The 24,478-nt window shown below is 34.8% G+C and overlaps 2 protein-coding genes and 1 long non-coding RNA gene across 16 annotated transcripts; 2 read left to right on the plus strand and 1 right to left on the minus strand.

The window, feature by feature from the left end:
- Positions 1 to 18: 18 nt before the first annotated feature.
- Positions 19 to 3,213, plus strand: LOC138939946 (uncharacterized). 8 transcript variants are annotated; one of them, XR_011447919.1, is made up of 5 exons: positions 19 to 152; positions 776 to 1,283; positions 1,383 to 1,498; positions 1,813 to 2,053; positions 2,780 to 3,189. It is a non-coding gene; the product is annotated as an uncharacterized lncRNA (long non-coding RNA). The 8 variants fall into 8 exon arrangements; XR_011447918.1 differs by having other exon boundaries at positions 22 to 915; positions 1,033 to 1,283; positions 2,780 to 3,160; XR_011447920.1 differs by having other exon boundaries at positions 22 to 837; positions 1,033 to 1,283; positions 2,780 to 3,160.
- On the minus strand, positions 586 to 17,472 carry D2hgdh (D-2-hydroxyglutaric acid dehydrogenase). Of its 4 annotated transcripts, none has more exons than XM_070308306.1 (8): positions 14,570 to 15,231; positions 3,786 to 4,078; positions 3,435 to 3,632; positions 2,712 to 2,905; positions 2,262 to 2,430; positions 1,790 to 2,088; positions 1,409 to 1,577; positions 589 to 1,316 (listed from the first exon to the last, which is right to left on the minus strand). In XM_070308306.1, the coding sequence occupies exons 2-8, from the start codon at positions 4,048 to 4,050 to the stop codon at positions 1,054 to 1,056; spliced, it is 1,557 nt and encodes a 518-aa protein (XP_070164407.1). In that variant the 5' UTR covers positions 4,051 to 4,078; positions 14,570 to 15,231; the 3' UTR covers positions 589 to 1,053. The 4 variants fall into 4 exon arrangements, with proteins under 4 accessions (XP_070164409.1, XP_070164407.1, XP_070164408.1 ...); XM_070308307.1 differs by having other exon boundaries at positions 14,044 to 15,231; XM_070308305.1 differs by lacking the exon at positions 14,570 to 15,231 and adding an exon at positions 17,327 to 17,472 and having other exon boundaries at positions 590 to 1,316.
- Positions 14,194 to 23,263, plus strand: LOC138939938 (polyhomeotic-proximal chromatin protein). 4 transcript variants are annotated; one of them, XM_070308295.1, is made up of 14 exons: positions 14,194 to 15,075; positions 17,838 to 18,420; positions 18,497 to 18,754; positions 18,909 to 19,193; positions 19,307 to 19,511; positions 19,682 to 19,923; positions 20,181 to 20,418; positions 20,641 to 20,810; positions 20,926 to 21,220; positions 21,308 to 21,565; positions 21,694 to 21,786; positions 21,875 to 22,022; positions 22,156 to 22,336; positions 22,479 to 23,263. In XM_070308295.1, exons 2-14 carry the CDS (start codon positions 18,004 to 18,006, stop codon positions 22,704 to 22,706), a joined length of 3,018 nt encoding a protein of 1,005 aa, XP_070164396.1. In that variant the 5' UTR covers positions 14,194 to 15,075; positions 17,838 to 18,003; the 3' UTR covers positions 22,707 to 23,263. The 4 variants fall into 4 exon arrangements, with proteins under 4 accessions (XP_070164396.1, XP_070164395.1, XP_070164398.1 ...); XM_070308294.1 differs by having other exon boundaries at positions 14,194 to 14,561; XM_070308297.1 differs by having other exon boundaries at positions 14,194 to 14,561; positions 20,181 to 20,400.
- The last annotated feature ends 1,215 nt before the right edge of the window (positions 23,264 to 24,478 follow it).

Below are 24,478 nucleotides of genomic sequence, written 5' to 3' on the forward strand. Positions count from 1 at the left end.
CCGTATGACGCGCGCGCATGCGCTCATTGCCTGTATTCAGGATCAACAACGTTCCTTTTGCGTTCATGGATCTTCTCGTAATTTCTAGCAATATCAGTTGCCCAGATCAAAACTCGCTTACAGATGATCTATATCATTCGCGAAAGAATTACGTAAGTAATTTGTATGCGTTTAATTGTGAAGAAAACATTGCGTTTCTATAAAAATCGGACATTATCTTTGCAAATACTGACCATGTATATGCTAATGATGCATATCAAATAACCTATCAGATTAAACAAGTATATTAAACAGGTAATAAAAGAATTTCTTGCAACTAAAATTTGTATAAAAAAAATACGATGAAATATCTAAATAATGTGATAATTATATTTTATCTGTTTATAGATTAGGAGAATTTAAAGAGAAAATATTTTAATAACTCTCAAAATTTAGAAAATTTTTTGTTATTAATATAATTATAAAAAAATTTAAACTCTCTTTAACTTTACAATAAAGAACTTAAATCAATTTTACAAAAATATTCGTAGAGAGAAAAAAAAACAAGAAAAAAGATCAATTTGAAAAATATAAAATCTCTTTATTGGAGACTAAATATAAAAAATCATACATACATCATACTAAATAAATTATACAATTGAAAACATGTGCTATACATTTAGCATTTTCCATTTGTCAAGGCACATTTCTATGTTTTTCATATCTGCTGCCACTTGTGCTACATGTCTATTTTGAGATAGACTTAATTAGTCATTGCTACGCTTGTTTTTATTAGCGAATGGAGATTAGCCAAAAAAATCTTTACTGAACATTACTTGCTACATCAACAACATACATGTAATTAAATATGTATCTATTATATTAATAGCTCCACATAATGTGACAATATTTCAATATTTTAAAAAATCCCTCAAGGTAAAGATTTTCTATAAAATTAATTACATAGATAATCCACACAGAACTCCGCTTCATTTACATTAAATGTATTTTACCCAAATGGCACATTGAATTTACATCATTTTTGTTTGTTAGAGATTATTTTTAGGATTTTAATTATGCCATAACAGGCATTATAATTTTATATGGATTCAAAATGCCGTTTGGATCCATCAGTTTTTTCAAATCATACATCGTTGCAATCTCGGAGGAGGTTTTGCTCAGATGAAGATATTTAGTTTTTTTGAAACCAATGCCATGTTCGGCGCTGATGCTACCCTGACATTGTGATACGTACTCAAAGATAAATGGCTCCAATTGTGCAGCCACATCCACATAATACTCTGGTATAGAGACTTGTACATGGATATTTCCGTCACCTGAAGACATAAAAGAAGAAAATTGTTTGCAAATTATAAATATATTTTAATTTTGACATATTTCAGTTACCATTATATATATTTATGAATACCTAAATGGCCATAACCACTGATCCTAATGATACGAGGATCGCGTATCCGCTCTCGAAGCACCTCGACGACTTTATAAAACGATGTTAAAGGTAAGGAAATGTCATACTTGAAGACATAACCATCACGCAGAACACCCTCGCTGATTCTTTCTCTAAGTGCCCATATATTCTGTAAAAATAATCTTTAGTATGAGGAGCCAAATTAAAACATATTCTCTAAAGCTTCGAATATAATTTTTTGCATTCAAAAAGATTCAAATACAGTAACCAAATATGAACTTTTAATTATAAAACTTCTAGTATGTAAAATGAAGAATGATAAAGCATTTCTTTAAGTTTACAGTTTTTAAAATCTTTAGTTTTATATCTATGATTGCGTACATTAACTTTTGTCGTTTCATTAGTCAAAGTGCCATCTTCGATAATATCGTTATTTATTGCCTGCTCCACGAAAAGGGAGAGCTTCTCCTCATCATGAGTTAAATGACTACCAGAAGTTTCGATAAGCATGTAGAACTCGTGACCGTTTTCATAGTTTATCAAAGGATTTTTCATGCCCAAATTATTAATGGAGACGTCCATAGATAGTCGATCCATCATTTCGCAGGAAGATAGAATCTCGCCTAATTCACGTTTCGCCAAATGGTATGTTTTCAATACTTTATCAAAGCTTGCCAATCCTGCAAGTGTCACATAATTAAAATTGAAAATTAAGTCTTATTACTAGTAAAATTTTATAGTAAGAAAAATTGCAATGTTTAATTCATATACTAAATCTGGTAATATATTTATATATGTATCACACTCCCTCTCCCCCCCCCCCCTTTCAAGCTATTTTATTTATTTATAATACCTAGAAATGCGAGGTGTACAGCCTTTGGCAAAGATGGACACTGTATAGCTACTTTTGTCACAATTCCCAATGTTCCTTCAGAACCAATAAACAGATGTTTGAGGTGATAACCGGTATTGTTCTTCTTTAGCGTATTCAAAGCATCTACGACGTCACCGTTTGCTTTTACCTGAATAAATACAAATTATATTACTTTCATATATACAGATCTTTTTTCTCTAACTAAATTTAAAGAATCCAAAGTTCTTTGAAATAATAATTTTAGAATTAAGAATGAAAGAGGAAAGATTTAAAAAAAAAAATGTTATACATGTATAAAAGAAAACCTTAAAAAATTAAATTTTAAAATAAATAAAAATTTTAGATGTAATAAAATTTACATGATACAAAGTAATAAGCAATAATTTTTGGCGCTAAATAATATTTTACGCAACTCGTATTTGTGCTTACTGCTTCCAATCCCAAAATGTTGCCATGAAGATTACCATAACGTAACAGTCGCAATCCTCCCGCATTAGTTGAGACGCAACCACCAATCAAGCAGCTACCTTTGGCTCCAAGATCCAAAGGCATCATCATCCCGACCGTGGCCAAGTGATTCTCCAAATCCTGTAAAACGCAGCCAGCTTCGCATGTCAGTACACCTGACACATTGAAGTATTTGCGTTTTTAATTATAATATTATAATAGCAAGTGTAAGAAATGAATAATCATCATTAACAGCCCACATATTATCTTTTTTCAATTATTTAACAAGAAAAAATATATCCCATCGCGACATTATTGTCTATTTTCTCAAACATATAATTTTTTTCCAAAGACGTCAATAAAATTAAAAACTGAAATTAAAATCAGAAAAAATAGTGATCAGGAGATGTGTGCTAGAAGCATATATAGTACATTTTTAGCATTTCCTGGCAAACATTTAATTATTTCGCATTTTCAACTATGATAAGACTAATTGGTTGTCACTTAATATTTTTAATATTTCTAAAGAGCCATATTATTGTTCGATAAACAAATTAAATTATATTTTAAGAATATAAATTAAATTTTTTATACATCAACGCTACACTTAGATAAGACGGAATAATATTAACATATCTAATTAAAATGTAAATAATCAAGATTTTTATTTTATTTATTTATCTGAATTTTTTAAAATTGCCTTACCCGCCAATTCATTCGTATTCAGAATTTTATTCATGAATTTCATGGAGACCACGATCTCGTCAAAGACGGGATTGCTGCCTCCAACAAGACCAGTGTTTCCGCTCTGTGGGACAAGCGCTAATCGCTTGTCGTTGCAATATTTTAATATAGCTGACACTTCCTCCGTAGATTTCGGCTTTAGCACACATCGACTGGCACCTACATAAAATCAAAATACCAATTTACTTGTGACTTAAATATGGAAAAATTTAAAAAAATTTAAATATGGAACTACTATTTAAAAAAAAAAGGGTATTTTAAAATATTAATCATATACGGTATTAAAAATGCTACCTATTCTCGCGCATTTACCTCTGACAGTCCTGGGAAAATCGATATTGTAACTCTCGCATTCATCTGGATCCGTGATTACACGATTTGAGCCCATCAATGATTCAAAGAAACTAACATCTGCGCTCGAGATTGTATTGTAGGGTCCGCGTTGCATCTTATATCTGATCGACGTTAATTCGGGTTTCGTTGAGTAGCGACGACGCGTGCCTGTGATATTTCGCGGATATCGAACGGCGACGTTGTTGCATCGTCGAAGCATGATATTTGTTAACACGCGTTGCATCCCTTTTGTTTCCTCGCAATAAGTTTATCTTAAAAAAAGATAAAAATATAGATAAAGATAAGACACACAAAATATGTAAATGTAATGTATTTATATTGGACAAGATAAAGATGGATCTTGTTTTAAATTTATCTAAATAAAAGATTAGATTAAAATAATATCGCTTAAAAAAAAAACAATTTAGGATATAAAAAAATATATTTTCACAATTTTATTTATAAGTTTATTTCTTAAGAACAAGTTTTTTAAATGTGGCATTTGACAGATTTTTATATGGCGTTACCCATATACATATAACGATTTCAATCGTTACCCAAAAATTTAAAAAATTCTAGTAATACAAAAACAGATATCTTAAAACTCTACATGTTTACAGCAATGTACATTAGATTTGTTAAACATTGTTTTAAATAATTTAAAAAAAATATAACACACTTATTTTATTTAACATACAGATAGAGATAATATATTTTTTGGTAAACTGAATAAATATAAAACTTTCAAACGCAATAATCGAAAATCAATTGTTCTATTTTTTACAAAGGAAAATTTATCGAATTGTTCGTATAGAAATATATCGCAGTTACATGGACAGAATATTATATCTTCTATACACCATAATTAGAATGAAATAATATTGTTACATATTATTGAAATTAAATATATTTATAAAATACGAAAATTAATTGCATAGGCAGTTACATACAAAATTCGAAGCTTCTATAGGAGCAATATAAAATTTTTTGCTTTAATTTATAGGAAAATATTTAAAGTTATTTTTGAATAATAATGTTTTATCTCAAATGCTCTATGTAGAATAATTTAAATAGATATTAAATAAATGTCATACAATTATACAATAAATTAAGGATGTATGTTTCATATGTCAAAACATTGACAAAAGCATGAAAATTTTGTAGGCTGCTCTACTATTTCTTCTGAGTATCTAACGATCTAATAACGGTTTGGAAATTATTTAAGTTTAAAGTTACTATCGATTTTTATGGAAAATCGCATATTGTAGCATTTATTGACAAATCTGACAAGAAAAAAACATTGTCAACAAAATAAAATTTTTTACATATATGAAGAAAACTCTAATAAATATTCGTGCAAAACTTGATTTAGATCCACTTACTCGTTTATAAGCTATTTACTAAATAACTATTGACAATCAAAAATTTTTGTCAAATTTGGAGAAATATTTTTTACAACTATTTTCTTACGTTAAAAACTTATCATCTTGTGATATTTTAATTCTTTCTATAATCCAGATTTATTTATTTGATTTTTCAAACAGTATAAACGTAAGAAATATATATATATATTTTTTTTTTTAATTTTGACAGATTTTTGCTATTATTGTACAGACAAAACATCCTTAAAACGCTATTTATAGATAATCAGTTCATAATTTCCTCGCAACACTGATCTATCGGTACAATGAATTCTAATTTACCGACGCGACTAAAACTGCTGCCATCTGTAGAGCATTCGTAGACCTTTTTTATATCAACGCAATGACTCTTTTATCGCGAGAGTAAACTCACCCTTCAAAATCGAACATATATGTGTGGATCATTTGCTATAGCGCATTAATATCTTACGGTTCTTGAATAAAAAAAAAAAAGTCTTTAACATGATGATAATTCGATTCTGTTATATACATATAATAGCATATAATACATCGCTATTAAACGTAATTCGTACTATTGGTACTGTCATCTTCTCTCTCGTATCACCTCAAACACACACATATTTAATCATAAATCTCTTTTTCTAAATATTAAGTGCAAAATTGATATGGCTCAAAAAGTGTGCTACGCTGATATAAAACATTTATTAACTGATACCTACATGGTTCGAAAAATTATTTATGCTTTATCTCATATTTCAATCTCATGATTGACTATAACGTCATTTATATACTGAAAAAATTAATTAATAATATGTGATATCACATTATATATTTAATATTAAAATTTCTCGAATGTAACGATTTCAATTTTGAAAGCAATCTCGTAGCTTCGTGAAATGTCACAAGAAACATATAGAGTAATCTGAGAAAATAAATAAAAAATGTACTGTATAAGTCCACAGATAAGTTCTGACAAAGATAACGCCATACAAAGATAAATGTTTATTTCGAGCCAAACATATCACAAAATATGTCTATTATCTATGGTATTTCAACAATTTTCAATTTTCGTGGCATAGAGATATATATTTAAAAAAAAAGGTCAGACTCACGCGAAAAACAAATTCGCATTTATTTCAACTTCGCATTACTTATCTATTCGGAGATCGATTTGTGAATTAGCGATACGTAAACATGTTTATGTAAATTAGAATTTAAATGCCCTTTTAAATTCTTTGACTTTCCTCTCACAAATCACCTCGTTATAATTATCATCGCGGTAATGGCTAATGATAGTCCGAGAATACGACGTGTTATAAATATAAGGATTGTGCAAAACAACCGCCGTCTGTCGCAATAATGTCAGAAGAACGTTAACACCGCTATCCGTACCGGCGGTTACAGTGATTAAGGCGTGGCTATCTTAGCGTGCCTATTTATAGCCGGATGTGCATACGGCGGTGTGCCTTTCACGCGCGCGTGATCGTGCAGAAAATTCAATTCGTCGTTGGAATTAATTTATAAAATCGCACACATTCGTGCGTATTCTGCCGCGCTCTCGACGTAAATAATGGCGTGCCGGGGGCGGTGCGATTCTCAAGATAAGAATCGAATTTGGGTCACGTTCGCGCAAAATCATCGCGCCCGTAAAATTTGAGAGACTGCAATAAGTAATCTTTCGCAGCACGTATTCCTGTGCTCATCTCTCTCGTGGCTCTTCTAACGGACTGTCATAGAACGTTATATAACTTTCGCATGACGAATTCTTCAAAAGAGAATTTATGAAATGAATTATTCTTTAGAAATTTTTCCCATCTTTCTCGACGTTAAATTATTATTTTTGTTAGTCGATCTACAATTTTTTTTAAATATAATAGTTTTGAATAAGTTACGCGAACAATAAGCTTCCGTTGCTCGATCAGTCTCTAGAAATGTAACGAGATTTACGAATAATTGATGCGAATACATGCAAGTATATATTAATAGATTGACAAATTTTTCATATACCTCGTGTTCTTTAAAATGTAACGATCATACATGATTGGAATAACATTATGAGAAAATTCTACGAAACTCTCTCCCTTCTTCAGTTCATTGTAAACATCGAAAAATACCGAAGATAGTACGATTGCATTTCTTTTTTATCTTTCCCTAAATTTGAGTTCTTTCAATATGCGAATTTGCCAATAAAGTTCTCGTTGAACATGAAAATGTATATTTGGGAAAGTAGCTAGCTGTCCTCTCTCGCAAGATCAAATAGCCTAGGAGATAAAATTTTTATTTGTACTAGATTATCGTCAATAAAGATCGAAATATCGCGTTCCCTTTTTGGCGATAATGATTCGTGCCTATTTTTATCGAAGAGTCGCCCTATGATATTTCTCGAACAGCGACTACAATTTTAACGCCTCTTATCCGCGACAATTGCATACGGGGTCAATGTCGTGCTATCTTGCAAATCAGCGCGGAATGCGGTTTTGGATCATTCCAATTTCGTATTAATCTCGGCACGGAATCGATACTTTAGCAACAGTTTTATTTGAAATTGCATTTGTTTGTCCCGTTAAAAAACTGTTTTTAGGAAAACTCTGTGAGACTAATATATATTAATACTATTCTTTTCTCCTTTGATATATTTTTCGTAGGCATCTTACGGTATAACTTTCCATTTATCCGTATAAACGACACGATGCTTTTTATCGCGCAATATCGATATAAAATTATGTTATAATAAATAAAAAGAAGCGCGAGAAGCAAAGGTGCGTGTATATGTAAAATCCACTTCTTCTTCGTAACAAGAAAGAAATTCGAGGAAAGCAAACAAAATGATTGTGTATCACGATCGTAATTGTTTCTATCGCTTTTATTCGCTTATTCGCTCCCTACCCTCCTTTCTCCCTCATATATAATATTTACGAAATACGACGATATTTATTACACACACAATTAACATTTCTCTCGTTTAAATATTCCTTAATTAAACATCTTTCTGCAATGATGTTTGAGTCTCGAGATATAAATCACGGTACTACTCTTTCTCAAAGGCTTCATTCTGTTCGTATAATCCCGAATAAACTACCATGCCACACATATTGTACATTCGAAATAAATTGCGTTAAGCATCGCATTGCGATTTTTCGATCAATCGTGGAGTACGTTTTTCGACTGTATTTCATATATGGTACATCTATAATCATGCCCGTAATTAATCGATCTCGCGAGAATTGCCTTTCACGACAATAATTCGATTCGTTCATGGGATAATTTTTGCGGCCGCGAAAAACCCCGTGGCAGAAAGGTGTTGTTAAGAATATAATTTTAGCGTTGGCCGATGGCTCCCCGCGGGCAGAAAATAGAAGGATCGATGGTGCTTAATCCAGTCGCTGAAATCTTAAATGCCCGATCGATAAAACCCGTCGCGTCGTCATTTAAGCTCGGCATCGGTGATAACACGGGTGTAACTTGAATTCGTTTCTGAAATTCGGAGAACATGTTGTTCGAAGGGGAAGAGCACCTTTCAGAAGTAATGCCACTTGTAGCGACTCGCCTAGGCATACTCGGAGGATCGTTAAAATCCCATTAGGCCTTTTAAGAAAGCAGTGGCACAATAAAAATAAATGAACCTTCACGGCGAATTTACGAATGGAACTATATGCAATTTCTTATAAATATAAAAGTGCATTAACAATAAGTTGTCAAAATTTTGAGTTGGCATTTTCAAAGGACATTTTATCCTTTTACGTTATCGCTTCATACAATACATCGCTTATATCTTTTCATAAACATTTTGAACAGTATTTTTAGCTTACAAAAAAAAAAAAAAGATATAAGCCGCTACATTAGTGAAAGTTAATAGATAAATGAGGCATTTAAAATTTTTTTAGATAGAATTATCTAAAATAAGAGATTGTAAGTTTCACGAGTGATAAAGTACAGCGTGTCAAAATCATCAGATGTCCTTCCAATGATAAATTCTTAAAACAATTTGGATGAGATCTTTTCCCTTAACAAAAATATCTATAATAATAATTTTTAAGTTATAATCGATTAAAGCAAGAACCTTTCGGAAACTAAATTTCGGGAAATTGATTGGATGACAGAACTATATTCTTCCATTAATTTTCAGATAGAGTTTTCTTCAGAATTTTAATATTTTTTTGATTATGCACTAATAAATATATGAAGCGAAAAAAATTGAAAAATAAAAAATATATTTTTACGTAAAAAAAAAAAAAAAAATCGATTCCAAGTTGGCTAAACAATATATCCTGAAAAGGATAATAGTTTTGGATTCTATATATGTATATGCTTGCCAGGTTATTCGCGACACACATTCATACACGCACACATACACACACACACACACACACACACAAAATTTTTTTTTACCATAAATACTAATCTATAATATCGTCTTATTGTTTTATATAGTTCTTTGTGGAGATAGTGAGAAATGCCGTAAAACAATTAGGCGATTAATCGATATAATAAAAGAGATTATAGGAACGTGTGTTCGGTCAACGTGGCATGGCAAGTTTCATAATTCTTCAGGGACGTTTTGGGAGTATCGTCTGGAATCGAACTGTTAATCCTTAATCGATTGTCCGGAACAGTCGGAATATTATAGCGATCCTACCCATTCGAAATACAGTACGTGAAGAGTGCATGCTTAGTAAAAGGTGCGTATAAAATAATATGTAATATATCTCCTTTTACTTAGTCATCAATCTATCAAAGTCCAATTTAATTACTAATTACTTTGAATTAAATGAAGGAGAGAGAGAGAGAGAGAGACCGTACAAGATTACCGATACTATCGATCTTCAATATAGCCAAAAAAACATAATAAAGACATAATGTATTCCATTTACGACGATATTAATTATGCCAAATTAAAAAAATATATAATAGTATTAATCGCACGTGATAATAAATGCGTGTAGATAACGAAAAAAGTAATCTTATCGGTCAATACGATATTACAAATCGAATATATAGCGATACTCTACGACGAAGATGGCCCGGTGCCCTCGTGCGTGCCAACCCAATGGATCTGTCATGGCACTCGCGCGGCAATTACACTTCGTCCCCTTTCGCTAAGGCTGCTTCCATTTTCTCGACGTTAATTCGAGGACCGATCGGACGGACATCGGATATATTATAATCTACAGCGAATCTTTCAATGGGGAACCCTCCTACTCCTGCCCCCTCTCCGTCGTATATCACCGAACGGTACGCGGCGGTATATTATCGGTCGGGGGATATTGTGGGGGGGAAAAAAGAGGTCAGAGGGGGAGAGAGAGGGAAGAGGCGGCGAGTGTGGGAAGGAGGAGATGGTAGTAAAACGAGCCAACGCGGTAGAGAGAGGGAAGCGCGATGGACACATGGAGAGAGAAGAAGAAAGAACGGCCCGGTGGGAAAGGAAGAGAAGGGAAGCGAACGTCGAGGGAGATCGGGAAGAGTACGCGGAGTAGGAAGGGAACCAATCGTCGCGACGACTTAAGCGTTGTGCGCGCGCGCGCGGCGTTTATTCTATAATGAATATGTGTGTGTGTGCGCGTAAAGCGTACGCGTGTACATGGCACTGGCTGAATAAGGTGTACGCATACATATATATACACCTCACGCATATAGCTTCCTAGCGAAGATGACACATGCGCGCCCAATTCACAGCATCGACCGCGTATCGTTGTGTGCGGTTATATGGCTATATCGAGAGCAGACGAGGAAGGCATGCGACGCTACGAGCGAGCGAACGAACGAACGAACGAACGAGACAAAGATAGTTTCGCAGAGGCAGCGCGGCGCATGCGCCCCGCAATGGAAAGACGCCACACGCGGCGACCGCACCGGCCAGACCAATTCCTCCGGGTGGTAGCCCGAATCATTAACTTGTTTCCGTGGCAACCCGCTGCGACCTACACCATTGGCTGGCCGCTTCTCCCATCCGCGCATCCCCACACTCCGTTCTTTGTCGGTCGGACGGACGGAAACTACGACGCGAGAATACGATCCGTCGTTCGTAACACGTTATAAACGCGGACTATAGCGTGAATCCCCTTCTCTCCTCACTTCCCTTCCCAATCCTTTCGCCCATCCGACTCGACCCTCGTCGACCGTACACACACGTAAACGCGCATATATACATACACATGCACCCTCGCGCGTTTATATAGGGCTGTTTACTGGGATTGGTACAACCGCGCGCGACTCTTCCTACCCTACGCGCGATACGTCCTACCGTCGCGTCTCGCGTCGAAATCCGAGACCGGTATTGGGAGATGAACGATAAATCGGTTGCACGATTCACGTCGGTGTGTCACTTTTCTCCCTCTTCCTCTCTTTTTTTCTTTCGGCTCTTGCGACCCGCCGGAGAATTCCATCAAGGCGGAATCATCGCTGCACGGGGGTATGGGGCACCGAGAGGGCTTTCTAATCGACGGTTTTCTCCATTAATCGAGCGTGCGATTAGATATCTTGAGGAAAAGATAAAATGTTTCTTCATGCGTATAAAATAGCCCGCGATACTTTCTAACGCATTATTTCGTCGTAATATCAAAATATAGAGTTAGGAGAGGGGGAAGATTCTTTTTAAGGACCGGTGTTTCGATCGAAATAACGAGAGATTCTTCCCGTCCTTGATCCACGCGAGAGCCTCGGGCGAAACGGGATGCATTATGCATGGGAGACTCGACATCAAAATTAGAGCTTTCCTCGATGCCCTGATGGAAGGCACCGCGACGCGTATCGCGTCAAGGACGCGAAATGCTTATATCTTCTTAAAGAATTGCTCGAATGTATCTCGTCACGTTTAAGAAAAGAAAAAAAAAAGCACCGACAAATACATTCCTACACACCCGATTGCGGCGGAAAATGTCTGCGAGAGTCGCGATGAACCAATCGCATGCGGCTCGTGAGCCCTCGAGTTTCGAGCCGGGAAGCATAAACTTCTCGGCGGCTTAGAGAAATCGCGTCAGGGACGTGCCACTTCTCCGCGGAGCCCCGCGCTAAACTTGCCAGACGCTATTATTACATCGGTGCATTTTACCATAAATATTATCAACTACGTGCTATACATATTCATTTATTACGACTGAATCGACAAAAAAATAATGTCATAATGCTTGTATATTTCACGACTTGGATTAGAGATATATATATATATATAAAAAAAAAAAAAAGTTTAAGATTTACTAAATATCGATTTAAATATTGTAAATTGTATAAAAAAAGATAGATAGATGGAGAGAGAGAGAGAGAGAGAGGGAGAGAGAACTGTTGCATAAATACAATATAAAAATCACATATACATTTCTTAATCGATCCAATATATCGTCGTACAGATTAATTGAAAAATTCGATACATTTTGTGAATTTAATCTAATAATTTTAATAATAACGTTTCGTGTGTGTGAAAGAAAGAGAACAAATATTGTGCCTGGATGAGGATACTTTCTTATATACGAAGTTTTCAGATTTTTACATTTATTTCATTACTGAAAGTGGCCATTATTGCAAGAAACACCACTCGTAGCACCGGAAGAAAAACGTCTAGCAATCTTTTTCAAACCGTGGACATTTTCCCAGTCTCCTCCGCCTTAAACCCAGGAGGTCCAACGATAATGGAGGACAAAATTTTGTAGTCAAAATCCCTTCAGATCCACACAGATATTTTATAATTAAAAAAAAAAAAAAAAAAAAAAAATCGATTTTACTTTCTTATCATGTTTTTAATTTATCAATGTTCTATTATATATAATTTTTTCAACAGTAATACATAATTCGAATTCTAATAGGTTAAATCCTTCGACGAGATCTTTTTCATGATACTGTAATTGATGATAATGCCTGTGATAATACTCGTTTTAATATAACTGGATATTTTAACTACAATTGTGACAATTGTTTCTATTTATACAGTAAGTAATATTGACATTCTGGATTATTGTCATGTCATGATTGATATGTCTTGTCGAAAATATCGAAACGATACGTGCAATAAAGACGCATATTTGCATGAAACAATATACAATATATCTAGGCATTTTTTGATCGTGTAATCATTGCTATATAAAGTTTTCGTTATTGATTACCGCTATAATTAATCGATCATACAAATACAATAACAGGAATTTCTTGGTATTTTGTATTTCTTGTTGCAATAATAGATTACTATTAATAGATTCGCGTTACAATAATAATCTCTTTTAAGGAATCTGTTCTTTCTTTCGTATTCTTAATAAAACATCATCTCCTTTAATAAAAACAAGTTAATTTTTTGTATTAATCACATCTTTAATAGAATCTTAAATCTTGTATAAACGCATATGATATATGTAAAAATAACATATTGCATATGTTTGGATTGTAGATTATCAAATTATATAATTATACGAATTATAGATAGACAAAATATTTCACACAAATATAGTATTCGCCTACATACGTTTACCTTCTAAAAAAAATATGCTAGTCAAAAGACGATATCAAACATAATTACTTTTTATCGTTAATAAACTGCATTAAATATTTTAACTAATCATCGATTAGATATATAAATGTAACAGAAAAAAAGGAAAAGGTAATACCAACAAAACGATTCCTAAAAAAAAAAAAAAAAAAAAAACTAAAAGTCCCTAAGAATATTATATCTTCGTAAAATAAAAGATAAAGCAGGGCGCTCGGAAAAGTTTGTACATTTCTGGCCGCGTTATGCTGTGAAATATGGTCGGACTATAGAGCCGTATACGTATAGAAAGGAGAAGTACACATGTGTGCGTGGAACAACTGGGCGCGATAGGTGGTGGCGAATGAGAAAGAAAGAGAGAGAGAGAGAACATTAGAGTAGAGAGTACCGTTAGCGAGCATGCGCCTATAGCCACTATATCTGATGACTCCGCCTTTCTCGGCGCAGACGATGCCTTTGGGATTTGTCCCTCGTCGAACCAATCAGAGAACGCGATCGGGGGATGACGCGCGGCGAGGGGGTGAGCGATGGATGGGGGGATAGCTTCTTCGGGGACGCGCGGGCATAACGGGAGGAGGTAGTTGTGTTATACCGTGTAGTAGAGCAGGGAGGTAGCCAGCCAGCAGCAGCAGCAACGGATAACGAGAAACTCTGCGAACGCTTACGAGATCCCGTGACTGCGACGAGTTTTTTTTTTCCCGCGTGGTATCGCGCGGTGGAAAATAGTGAAACTGTGAAAAGTGAAAACGCGAGAAAACGACAACGCCGCTTGGCATCGTGCGCTGCGACGACGAAGCAAAGTGCGGTGTCGGATACACAGCAGACGCGCACACATCGACGCACATTCGCACACACGCGCAACCCTATTCGAAACGTGCTTTATAGGTGTGACTGCGCAGTCGCCATGTGAGTACCTGAATAAAGCAAGATGTCCGTGGCCGAGGCTTCCGTCGACTCGTGGCGGCGTCGTCGTCGTCGTCGTCGTCGTCGTCGTCGTCGTCGAATGTACACAGTTCCCTTCTTATGCTTTCGTACATGCTACGCGTGAAAAATATTCACTAGATGAATCGCTTATACATGTCCGATCGGTATGCCCGTCGCACGCAACGCGTTTTTGCTCGATACACGTCTTGCATGCTCTATCTCTGTTTCCCTCCCCTTCGCCGCGTCTGTTCCTTTCTCTGTCCGTCTCGCTTTACCAGTCCCGTCGTTTCTCCGAACGGTGCTTAATTCTGTAATTCAATATGTCGGCGTAACATTCGCCGCTCCGGATTCGCACGAGGGACGGACTGCGGCGACCGGATACATGTGTGTTACGTGCGTGCATGTGTGCTGTTTTATCGCGTTCAGTTGCCAGCGTTTCGTCATCTTTCTCCTTTCGAGGAAGCAACGTGTCCTCTTTCCTCGCGTACCCAGAATCGTGCGTTTCTCGAATATATCGTGTTATTATTATTGTTATTATATATCATTCGCTCGTTATATTATATTATTGCCATTATGGAGTAAGAAAGAGAGAAATCCATGTTGTCAGCCGTCCCCCTGGCACAGTTGTTCTCTCTCCCTTCTCGTCATTCCCCCTCCCCCTCCTCCTTCTCCTCCACCTCTTCTTTTCGCTAACCCGCCTTTCAATCGTATTTTTCGCTCTCGACCCTCTCTTCGTCCCCCCTACCTTTCTGCCCCGTTATCCACCCCCTCCGTTCCTCGCTTACTATCAACGCGGCATTAATTATGGTGGGTATATAGGCTGGAGCGACATTTTGTTCGCTCGCGCGCGCGCTCACGCACGCACGCATACCAAAATGGATATGTATCGCCGTCGTCCCGCGTTTTGTACCGGATCGATATCCACGCGCGATAGTTTTTATTCAGATGTATAGAGTTCTGTTTTACCGCGCGAGTTGATCGGCGTCGAACTCTTTCTCTCTTTCTTTCTTTTTGTTTCTTCTTCCTTCCTTCCCTCTTTGCCATTCCCTTCGAAGCGCGCGGCATTTTTTTTTTTCCCTCTTTCTTTTTCCTCTGTAGGGAGGAATATCGAACTCTGGCATTATAGACGGATACGCCTCGAACGTACCAAATCACCTTTTATACATACGGAACGCGTATTGACATTCCATGTTCCAGTTTCACTGCGAAATCTGTATTCAATTCCGTTACGAGAGGTACAGATCGAGTCGCCTCTACCATCTAACAAAGAAAGAGATATTAGGTTTGTTTTTTGTAGATTTTCCTCTACTAGTCTAAAATAAAAATTATATATATATATATATATATATAGAAGTTGGAAAGAAAGAGAGCAAAAACAAAAAGTACCAGAAGCTCAGCTATAAAGAACAAACCTACTGAAGATCTCTTGAATTATACACAATTAAAAGTCAAAGACTCTAAGAATTCATCACACACAAATACATGATAAAATCTTATTCATTTCATATAGACTTCATTTTGTTTTAAGCATTAATTACAAAGATATTTGATGTTTAACATTGAGTCTGCGATCAACAAGAACTCTCTCCGAGGAAAGAACAATGCCAAACTGATAGAATCTATTTAAAAAATTTAATTTTCTAAGTATAAAAAAAGAAAATCTATTTTAAAGAAACGGATTTTAAAACATGATTTTGGAACATTAAGTCATCAATATACGTTTTATATTTTACATAAAACATACTTAATTAGATTATTTCGATGATATTTATCAAAATAAACTACATTACATTCCTTAATAATATGTCACCGATGACGTACATATAACATATAAATTCTTATTTATAGATGTTTATTATAGATTATAGAGAAAGCAAACTTGCGATAACATTTAACTTTGTTACATTAGTATTAAATGTGCCCATATCTCAGCACATTTTGATTATTTTTACATTTAAAATGAAATAGGAATATTTGTTATCTTTTCAAAGGGAAAGTAAAAAGAAAGAAATCGCATATTCAAAATGAAAATAAATTCTAATATTAAAACTACTGTAGAATGATATTCCAATCATATTTAAGCGAAATAATGAAATTGAAATGAAAAATATGCATCTATGCAAGAGGAATTATTCAGACTATCAATCGTGAACAGAGATTTATATTTTTTATATTTACATAGTATATCTTTGTGTATTTTTTTATAAAAACATTTGCTGAAATCAGTACTTCCGCTATACATCAATGAGAATTTAAATGACTTCAGTGTTTTGAGATACTCAGCATTATTCTTATCACACATAGCTAACGTAACAAAATTTTACAGCGAATAATTATTGCTATAAAATACATATCGTATAACATGGAAAAGCTGTTTCCATATAAATTGACATGATTTTTTTTTTCTTTTTTTCAACTGTTTGTGCGTGCATATGTGATATAATTATAATTTTGATGTATCACAAGATAATCATAATACATAACCTATCAATCGTGTTTTATCGATTATTTAATTCCTGTAATGATAAAGCCGTAAGAAAATCTCGTTGATAATGAAATTCGATCGAGCAATAAAGCATCATGATATTAATACCGATAAGTTGACCTATATATGGAGTAGATCGGTGAAATTTCACACATGTCTCTTTGTTCCTTCACTCTGTACGTACATGCGATCATCTTGCACGTTATTTCACGCGGCAACGAGAAAGCAGCGGCGAGAAATGGGAAATTTTTGAGAAACTTACTTCGTTAGAACGATAAAGATTTCCGCAGGCGTAAAAAATGTATAGCGCACACGGTACACTTCACTCTTACACATCGAACTTGTAATAGACTTGCTGGCAATGATAATCGTCGACGTTCAGATCCCGCAATGCAAATACGCATATCTATGAAGGTTATGTTAAGGGGCGACATATATTGCACGATTTTAATGGCTACTTCATACTTTCTTTTTTTCTTCTTTTTTTTTTTATTCCGAGATTCGATTATAAAGTGGACATCTACGATTTATTTGTTAAAATAAAAATGAATATTACTGTACACTAAAACACAAAATAGAAATATATATTGTTTAAATATAGATTTTACGGTTTCTGCATTATGTACATATATTCAATATAAACGTTAAATGAGAAATCTGCTTTTTTAAAGGAATTTAGAATGAATTTTAAACTAAAATAAGGATAATATATATATTTTTATTATATTGATATCTCTAAGAATTTTTATTTTTATAATCTGTTTCTATTATAGATGCAGTATGATGAAAAGATTGAAACTAGCATGAAAATGAATGTAAAATGGCAAAGAAAAAGAACTATGTATAAATGAACACTGTCGATGAAAGATACTTCTATCTCTGAGAGAAAAGAAGTTTGTCTAAGTTTATACTCAATTTTGCAAGAGTATAAAAGAAAACATGACAGATGTTAAACCGATTGGAATTTCGCCATCTCAACCACAACAACAACAACAACAGCAACAACAACAGTCGCAACAACAACCTCAACAACAGCAACAAATAATGATTACAACTCACGATTTGCAACAGCAGCAAAATGTTCAGCAGCCGCAGCAACAGCATGTACAGCAACCACAGCAGCCTCAACAGGTTCAACAAGCTCAACAAGTGCAGCAACAACAAGTTCAACCACAGCAGCAGATGCAGCAACAGGTTCAGTCGCAACAGCAAATGCAAGTTCAGCAGCAGGTTCAGCAGCAGCAACAACAGGCACAACAACCACAGCAGCAGCAACAAAATAATGGACCGCACAATGTTGTTCCTACTCAAGTTCAAGTGCAGCCACAGGTAGCTGCAAGCATGTCTCAACAACAGGTAGTTATTCATTTGTAATTTTAATTCTTAAATATCTATACATCGATATTCTTTTACTTTTTTGTCGTTAAAAAAGTTGCAGAATGCTGTTGCAGTGTCGATGCAGCATCAGCAACAAGGAGTAGGTGGTGTGTCCATGACATTATCTGGTCAGCAGGGTGCAACTACTATTACTACAATGGCTGCACATCCGCAAGCAGTCCAAGTAATTCAACAACCGATGCAGAGTCAAGCTTATCATTTACAACAATTATATAATACTCAAGGCACACCTTTATTGATGCCAGGAAATCTTGCGCTGCATCCAGCAGGCATAAATCCTTCTTCTATTCAGGTATACTTTAATTTGCTTTAATCTTTAGATTCTTTTATCTCTAGTGATATGTACTGGAAGTTAATATGCGCTAAAGTATTCCTCTCTCTTCTTTTTGTCTTTCTTTGTTAAACTTGTATGTTTTGGATTTAAAAGAACAATATATACTTTGTAGGTGATAACAGCTGGAAAGCCTTTCCAATCTGCAGCTCAATTGACTCCTCATATGTTAACTACGGCATCGACGCCCGGTCAAGGTGGTGGTCATCCTGGTGCAGGTGGCACCAAAGTCCAAGGATTTCCTACCGGTTATCTACCAGTACCCACATCTGCTACTCCTGGTGCTGGTCAAACATTGGTATTTGGTCAACTTGGCGTATTGGGTTCACCACAACCGCCGCCTTCGCTGCAACAGCAGCAGCAGCAACAATCCGCGAATAAGCAGGACCAAGTGCAAAAGGTGAACAGAGTAAAAACGCGTTTATTCCATGACATTAGAGCGTGTCACATATATTTATTCTTTAAAAATACTACTGTATATATTTACTCAATTTTTATTACATTTTGAAACAGTATACAGCCTGCACTGCCGGGACACCCTCTGGTGGAAGAGGCGGTGGTATGCAGTTTGCACCCTGGCAATTTGCTCCACAAGTATGGGCTGCTGGATTGCAACAACCAACCCTTCTCACTGCCGCGCCTAATCAGATATTCATTCGTGGTCCGACGCAACCAGACATGTTTATACAAAGTCCACAACCGATACAAACGCATAATGGTAAGTATTTTTATCGTTCTTTAATAGATCATTTAAACATTTTTTAAATTAGCGTTTAATATTTCTCATAATACTTTCTCAGTATGAGATGATAGTAAAAAAACATGATAGTAAAAAGATTTATGCGGAAAGTAATTAATAAAAGAATTATTTTATTACTATTGGATTAGCTCTTGCGACGCAGCAACAGATACAAGGTGTGCAGCAGATAACAGCGGCTAGCGGTAAACCTACTAAGGTAATGGATATTCAACAACAGCAGTCCCAGCAAGGTAAACAGAGTGCGGGCGGACAGCGACCCTTAAGTATCCTGCCATCATCCTTGCAGGCAGTGCAGGCTGCCAATATACGCGCCGCTAGTTCTGTCTCCACGCAGACTGTTCACGGAGTACAAGCTACGGTACAAGTACAGGTTACTATATTAACATTAGCACACAATAATCGTCATGATTATTTTGAGTGCTATGAAATAGCTTATTTGCTCGATTGCATTAGCAACGGAGTTACCTAGAGAATTACATATTTATTAGCATAATAGTAAAACTAATAATAATTAGAATAATAATTAGAAATATAATGTTAACAGAAGATTTATTATATAATATTTTATTTATCAAAATAATAAGATTTAAATAATAATAATAATATTTTATTTATCAAAATATTCAGAGCGGTAAGAGCGGCGGCGGTGGAGGGAAAGGCCGCGGCAAGCCGATGCAATCTCCGCAGCAACAGCAACAACAGCAGCAGCAAACTCAACAATCAATACAGCATCAGCAGGTCTTCATACAGCAGAAACAGCATACGCAGCAACAGCAGCAGCTGCAACAGCAGTATCAGCAACAAGTGCAATCCTCCCAACAGCAAATACAACCTAAGCCTATTATGAGTAAGAACATTCGTCTAAGTTAGTATTTGAATGATTTTTATATTTTATTTTCTAATAATATATTTAATACGTTGATTGTCGAAACATAAAATTCATCGATTGTCTCGCAATGCCGTAACTTATAATTTTTAAATGCCGGGTTGCAATATTCGACGGTTATCAACGCGTTAATAATATTATCACGAATAGTGTTAATAATAATTAAAAATATTCATACGTGTGAAAATTTTTATTACGTAGCGAATATGACACTGCAACAACAGCAACAATCTGGTGTTGTCTTGGGCGCAGATCGTCCCATTATGCCGGTAGTTTCGGTAGGTAGCGTTGGAGTTGGGGTCGCTGCCACTTCACAAATGAATCAAGTGCCGCAGCCTCAGATGTCGACAGTACAACAGCTTCCTTTACCGGTACTAATCGATAGACTATATGTTTAAATTACTGATTGCACTTTTGTGTGAACATTTTTCTCAAAGTACAAATAGAAAAACATAATTAAATGATGAAATATCTTTACTTCTTTAGGCTATCAATCCAACGATAATAGGTAATCAAATAATGAATGGAGCGTCGCAGGTTCAAGCGATGCCGATTGTGAATGCGATCCAGGATCAGCCAACGCATGATAACACCAATCCGGCTATAATGATCACGTCGCCAGACCGTAATCCACAGGCTGAATGCTCCCTTATACTGCCATCCACTACGAATATTGCTCCAATGGCAACTGATGATAGTATAAAGTTAGGTTTGAAGAAAGAAGACATGCCTGTGCCTACGGAAGAAGTCGCGGCGACAGCACCTCAGATAGAAGTAACAGGTATCTAATCAATCTCTTATTAATAATGGCAAATTCACCAAATTCAATCGTACAAAATAAAGATATAAATTCTTGGCATATGTGCAGACGGAGATCAATGTAAGACGGCGACGACAAAAGAAGAAGAAGTGATTATTCCAAAGATGGAAGAGAAACAGTGCAATAACCCATTAGCGGGTCTTGCCAATGCAGTCAATGCGATTACGAATGGTGTCATTGGCGATGAGTCACCGAATATGGCGATCTCGACCCCAGTAACAGTGAATAATAAACAAGCACCACCAAAAGCTATGGTAAAACCGCAGGTCCTTACCCATGTGATAGAAGGATTTGTGATACAAGAAGGTATTGACATAATTGCATTTTCATCTTTCTCCTTCTCTTTCTTCCCTTCTCATACATTTCTCATATTAAATTTTATTTCCACACTGCGATATGAGGCGCAAACATCTTTCTTTTCATCCTTGTTACAGCATCAGAACCGTTCGCGGTAAGTCAGGAAACTACCAATATTCTCAATCGAAACAATACAGCTGCGGAGAGGGAAACTCACGAGGAACCTCCGAGTAAGTAAACTATTTTTGTGAGTGATCAATACTATATATTTTAAATCCATTTTTTAACGCAGAATTTAAATTGTATGTATATATATAGAGAAGAAACATTGTCCTAATTATTCAAATGAAGAAGATGGAGCCAATGGACAAGCCAGTAAGTGTGAAAGCTGTGGCAACGCAGTTGATGAACAGAACGTCAAGCTCAAAAAAGAGAAACGGTTCTGCTCGTCAATGTGTGCAAAGAGGTGAGCGCTATATCTTGTATATGTATATTAATAATATATAGCAAATTAATGTTTTGTTCAGTTATATTTTCGTAAATATTTGTTGCAAATACTCTTTTAATGAAATGAAAACTATGTCGTGTCTTATCTGCAGTAAAAAACGGGAAACGCGAGATCGCGATGGTATGGAAAAACAGTGGACTGAGATAGAGACTGAAACTAAAATTGTCGATAATGACGTGGCGAAGAAGAACGGTGAAGAGAGGTCATTATCTACAACTACCACTTCTTCTACCGATGAATCACTGCCGAAAGTAAATCCAGTTAAATGGACGGTAATTAGATAGTTTGATATCTTTATGTATCTATATCTATATCTATATCTATATGATACGAGATATATACACATATGAAAAAAAAATTAATTTAACGCAAGCAGCAAAATTATTAAAAATTATGTGTATTTTTTGTGCATAGGTGGGTGAAGTGTGTGATTTTATACGTGGTTTACCGGGATGCGCCGATTACGCAGAGGACTTTGCTATTCAGGAAATTGATGGTCAAGCTCTTATGTTGTTGAAGGAGGATCATCTCATGTCGGCCATGAGCATCAAGCTAGGTCCTGCGTTAAAAATCGTCGCCAGGATCGATTCAATGCGCGTGGAATCGATGTCGAACTCCAATCCTACATCGAACAATTCATAATCGTCTACCTATCAGTAGCAAAGCGATTGTTTTCCAGAATGTTTCTAGCCTACGGGCTACAGGGTTTGTGCAAGTATCCGATTTTCAAATATAAGCTTATAAGATTAGAATTTTTCAATGCTACCATACTGTAAGCGATTTTCATGCTGCATGTGAAATAATTCGTTAAACTTTCAACATTTATGAGAGACTTTTTGTTTAGCACGATAGCTACAGTACAAACTGTGAAATGTATTTTTTGTAAAATTATTTTTAAGCAAATCACGGCGGATCGGCAGCAATATCTATTTTTAATTTAGACTATGGACGAATATATATGTATGTGTATATATACACATCCACGCAAACACACATACACAAACTGCGTACATAGATACATATGTATGTAGATAATGTCAATGTTCCATTACCAAATTATAAAAATTATTTTGCATCCAAAAAAAAAAAAAAAAACCACGTTTAACAACTGTAAAACAACTATCTAAATTAACAGAAGGCAATGTATTTTCTATATTAAGTGGAATTATTTATATTATTGAGTACGAAATACAGCATACATCTTCGTTATATATATATATATATATATATATATATATATATATATATATATATATATAATATACATTCTTTGCTGTATAATGGACATGATTTGTACTCTTGATGATTCCACCTATAGCATATTTTCCAATAGTGCAGTTTGGAAAAATATTCATAGACATTGTATGCGTTGTGTGTATAAATATGACTTTATATAAAATGTGTTATATTTTATTTTACAAATGTTCTATCGCTCATTATGTATATGTTATTGAACATTTGTCAGTATAGATTTCATTTCAAAATTATGTGCTATAATTAAATAAATTTTATGTGCTTAATATAATACTATTATTTTGAAAAGATTATGTATTTTCAATTTAATTTTTTATTATTTTTTGAAGTTTTTATTTTTGTTTCTTGCGTAAGAAATAAATATATAAATGCTACTACTTAATATAGAAAATGCATCGTCTTCTTTATAATTTACAGATAGTAGCTTTGCAATTGTTAAATATGGCTAAAAATCTAGTACTTTTTTCTGAGATATCTTGTGCAGAATGATAATTTTTATAATTTGGTAATTGATGATATTGATCTACATACATATATATCTATGTACACAGTCTGTATTATATATGTGTATATATAATTTTCCTTTTCTTTCTTAAAATTTTTGACTATATATTTATTTTTCATGCTAAGACCGAATTCAATCGAAAAAACATTTTTAAAATAATATTATATTAGACACATCAATTTTATTTAATTATAGCAAATAGTTTTGAAATGAAATTTATACTATCTAATGTTCAATGATATATAACGAGCCATACAATATTTATGAAACAGAGTATAAATCGTTTCATTTTATATATATTCATATATATACATACAAATACACATATACCATGTCTATGAATGTTTTTCCCAAAGTGCACTATTGGGAGATATATTATAAATGGAACTGTCAAGAGTACAAATCATGTCCATTATACAGCAAAAAAAATATATTTAACATGAAAAGCAGGGATTGTATTGCGATATTGATAATGCTACATTTGAAAAACTGCTTATTGTCATTCGTCGTACTTTCGTAAATATAATTATGTTTTCGTAAATGTAAGTTGTGTACTTGACCGATACATGTGTAAATAGTAGACATAAAATTTTTATTTAATATACAGATTTCGCATAAGACAATATCTTAATTGTTGCTGACGATTGTCCTTCCA

This window comes from Polyergus mexicanus, unplaced genomic scaffold (genome assembly GCF_030449975.1).
Source record: "Polyergus mexicanus isolate NDT 795.1 unplaced genomic scaffold, iyPolMexi1.0 SCAF_15, whole genome shotgun sequence".
In the NCBI taxonomy this organism is placed as follows: Eukaryota; Metazoa; Arthropoda; class Insecta; order Hymenoptera; family Formicidae; genus Polyergus; species Polyergus mexicanus.

Bases quoted from the DNA above. Each gene is read 5' to 3' on its own strand.
- D2hgdh (XM_070308306.1), bottom strand. From the start codon at position 4,050: ATGCAACGCGTGTTAACAAATATCATGCTTCGACGATGCAACAACGTC. The intron at 3,633-3,785 runs GTAAATGCGCGA...GATTTTATGTAG, and splicing joins TTTTCCCAGGACTGTCAGAG to GTGCCAGTCGATGTGTGCTA. The intron at 2,431-2,711 runs GTAAGCACAAAT...GTATTTATTCAG, and splicing joins ACATTTTGGGATTGGAAGCA to GTAAAAGCAAACGGTGACGT.
- LOC138939938 (XM_070308295.1), top strand. From the start codon at position 18,004: ATGACAGATGTTAAACCGATTGGAATTTCGCCATCTCAACCACAACAA. The intron at 19,194-19,306 runs GTGAACAGAGTA...ATTTTGAAACAG, and splicing joins AGCAGGACCAAGTGCAAAAG to TATACAGCCTGCACTGCCGG. The intron at 22,337-22,478 runs GTAATTAGATAG...TTTTGTGCATAG, and splicing joins TAAATCCAGTTAAATGGACG to GTGGGTGAAGTGTGTGATTT.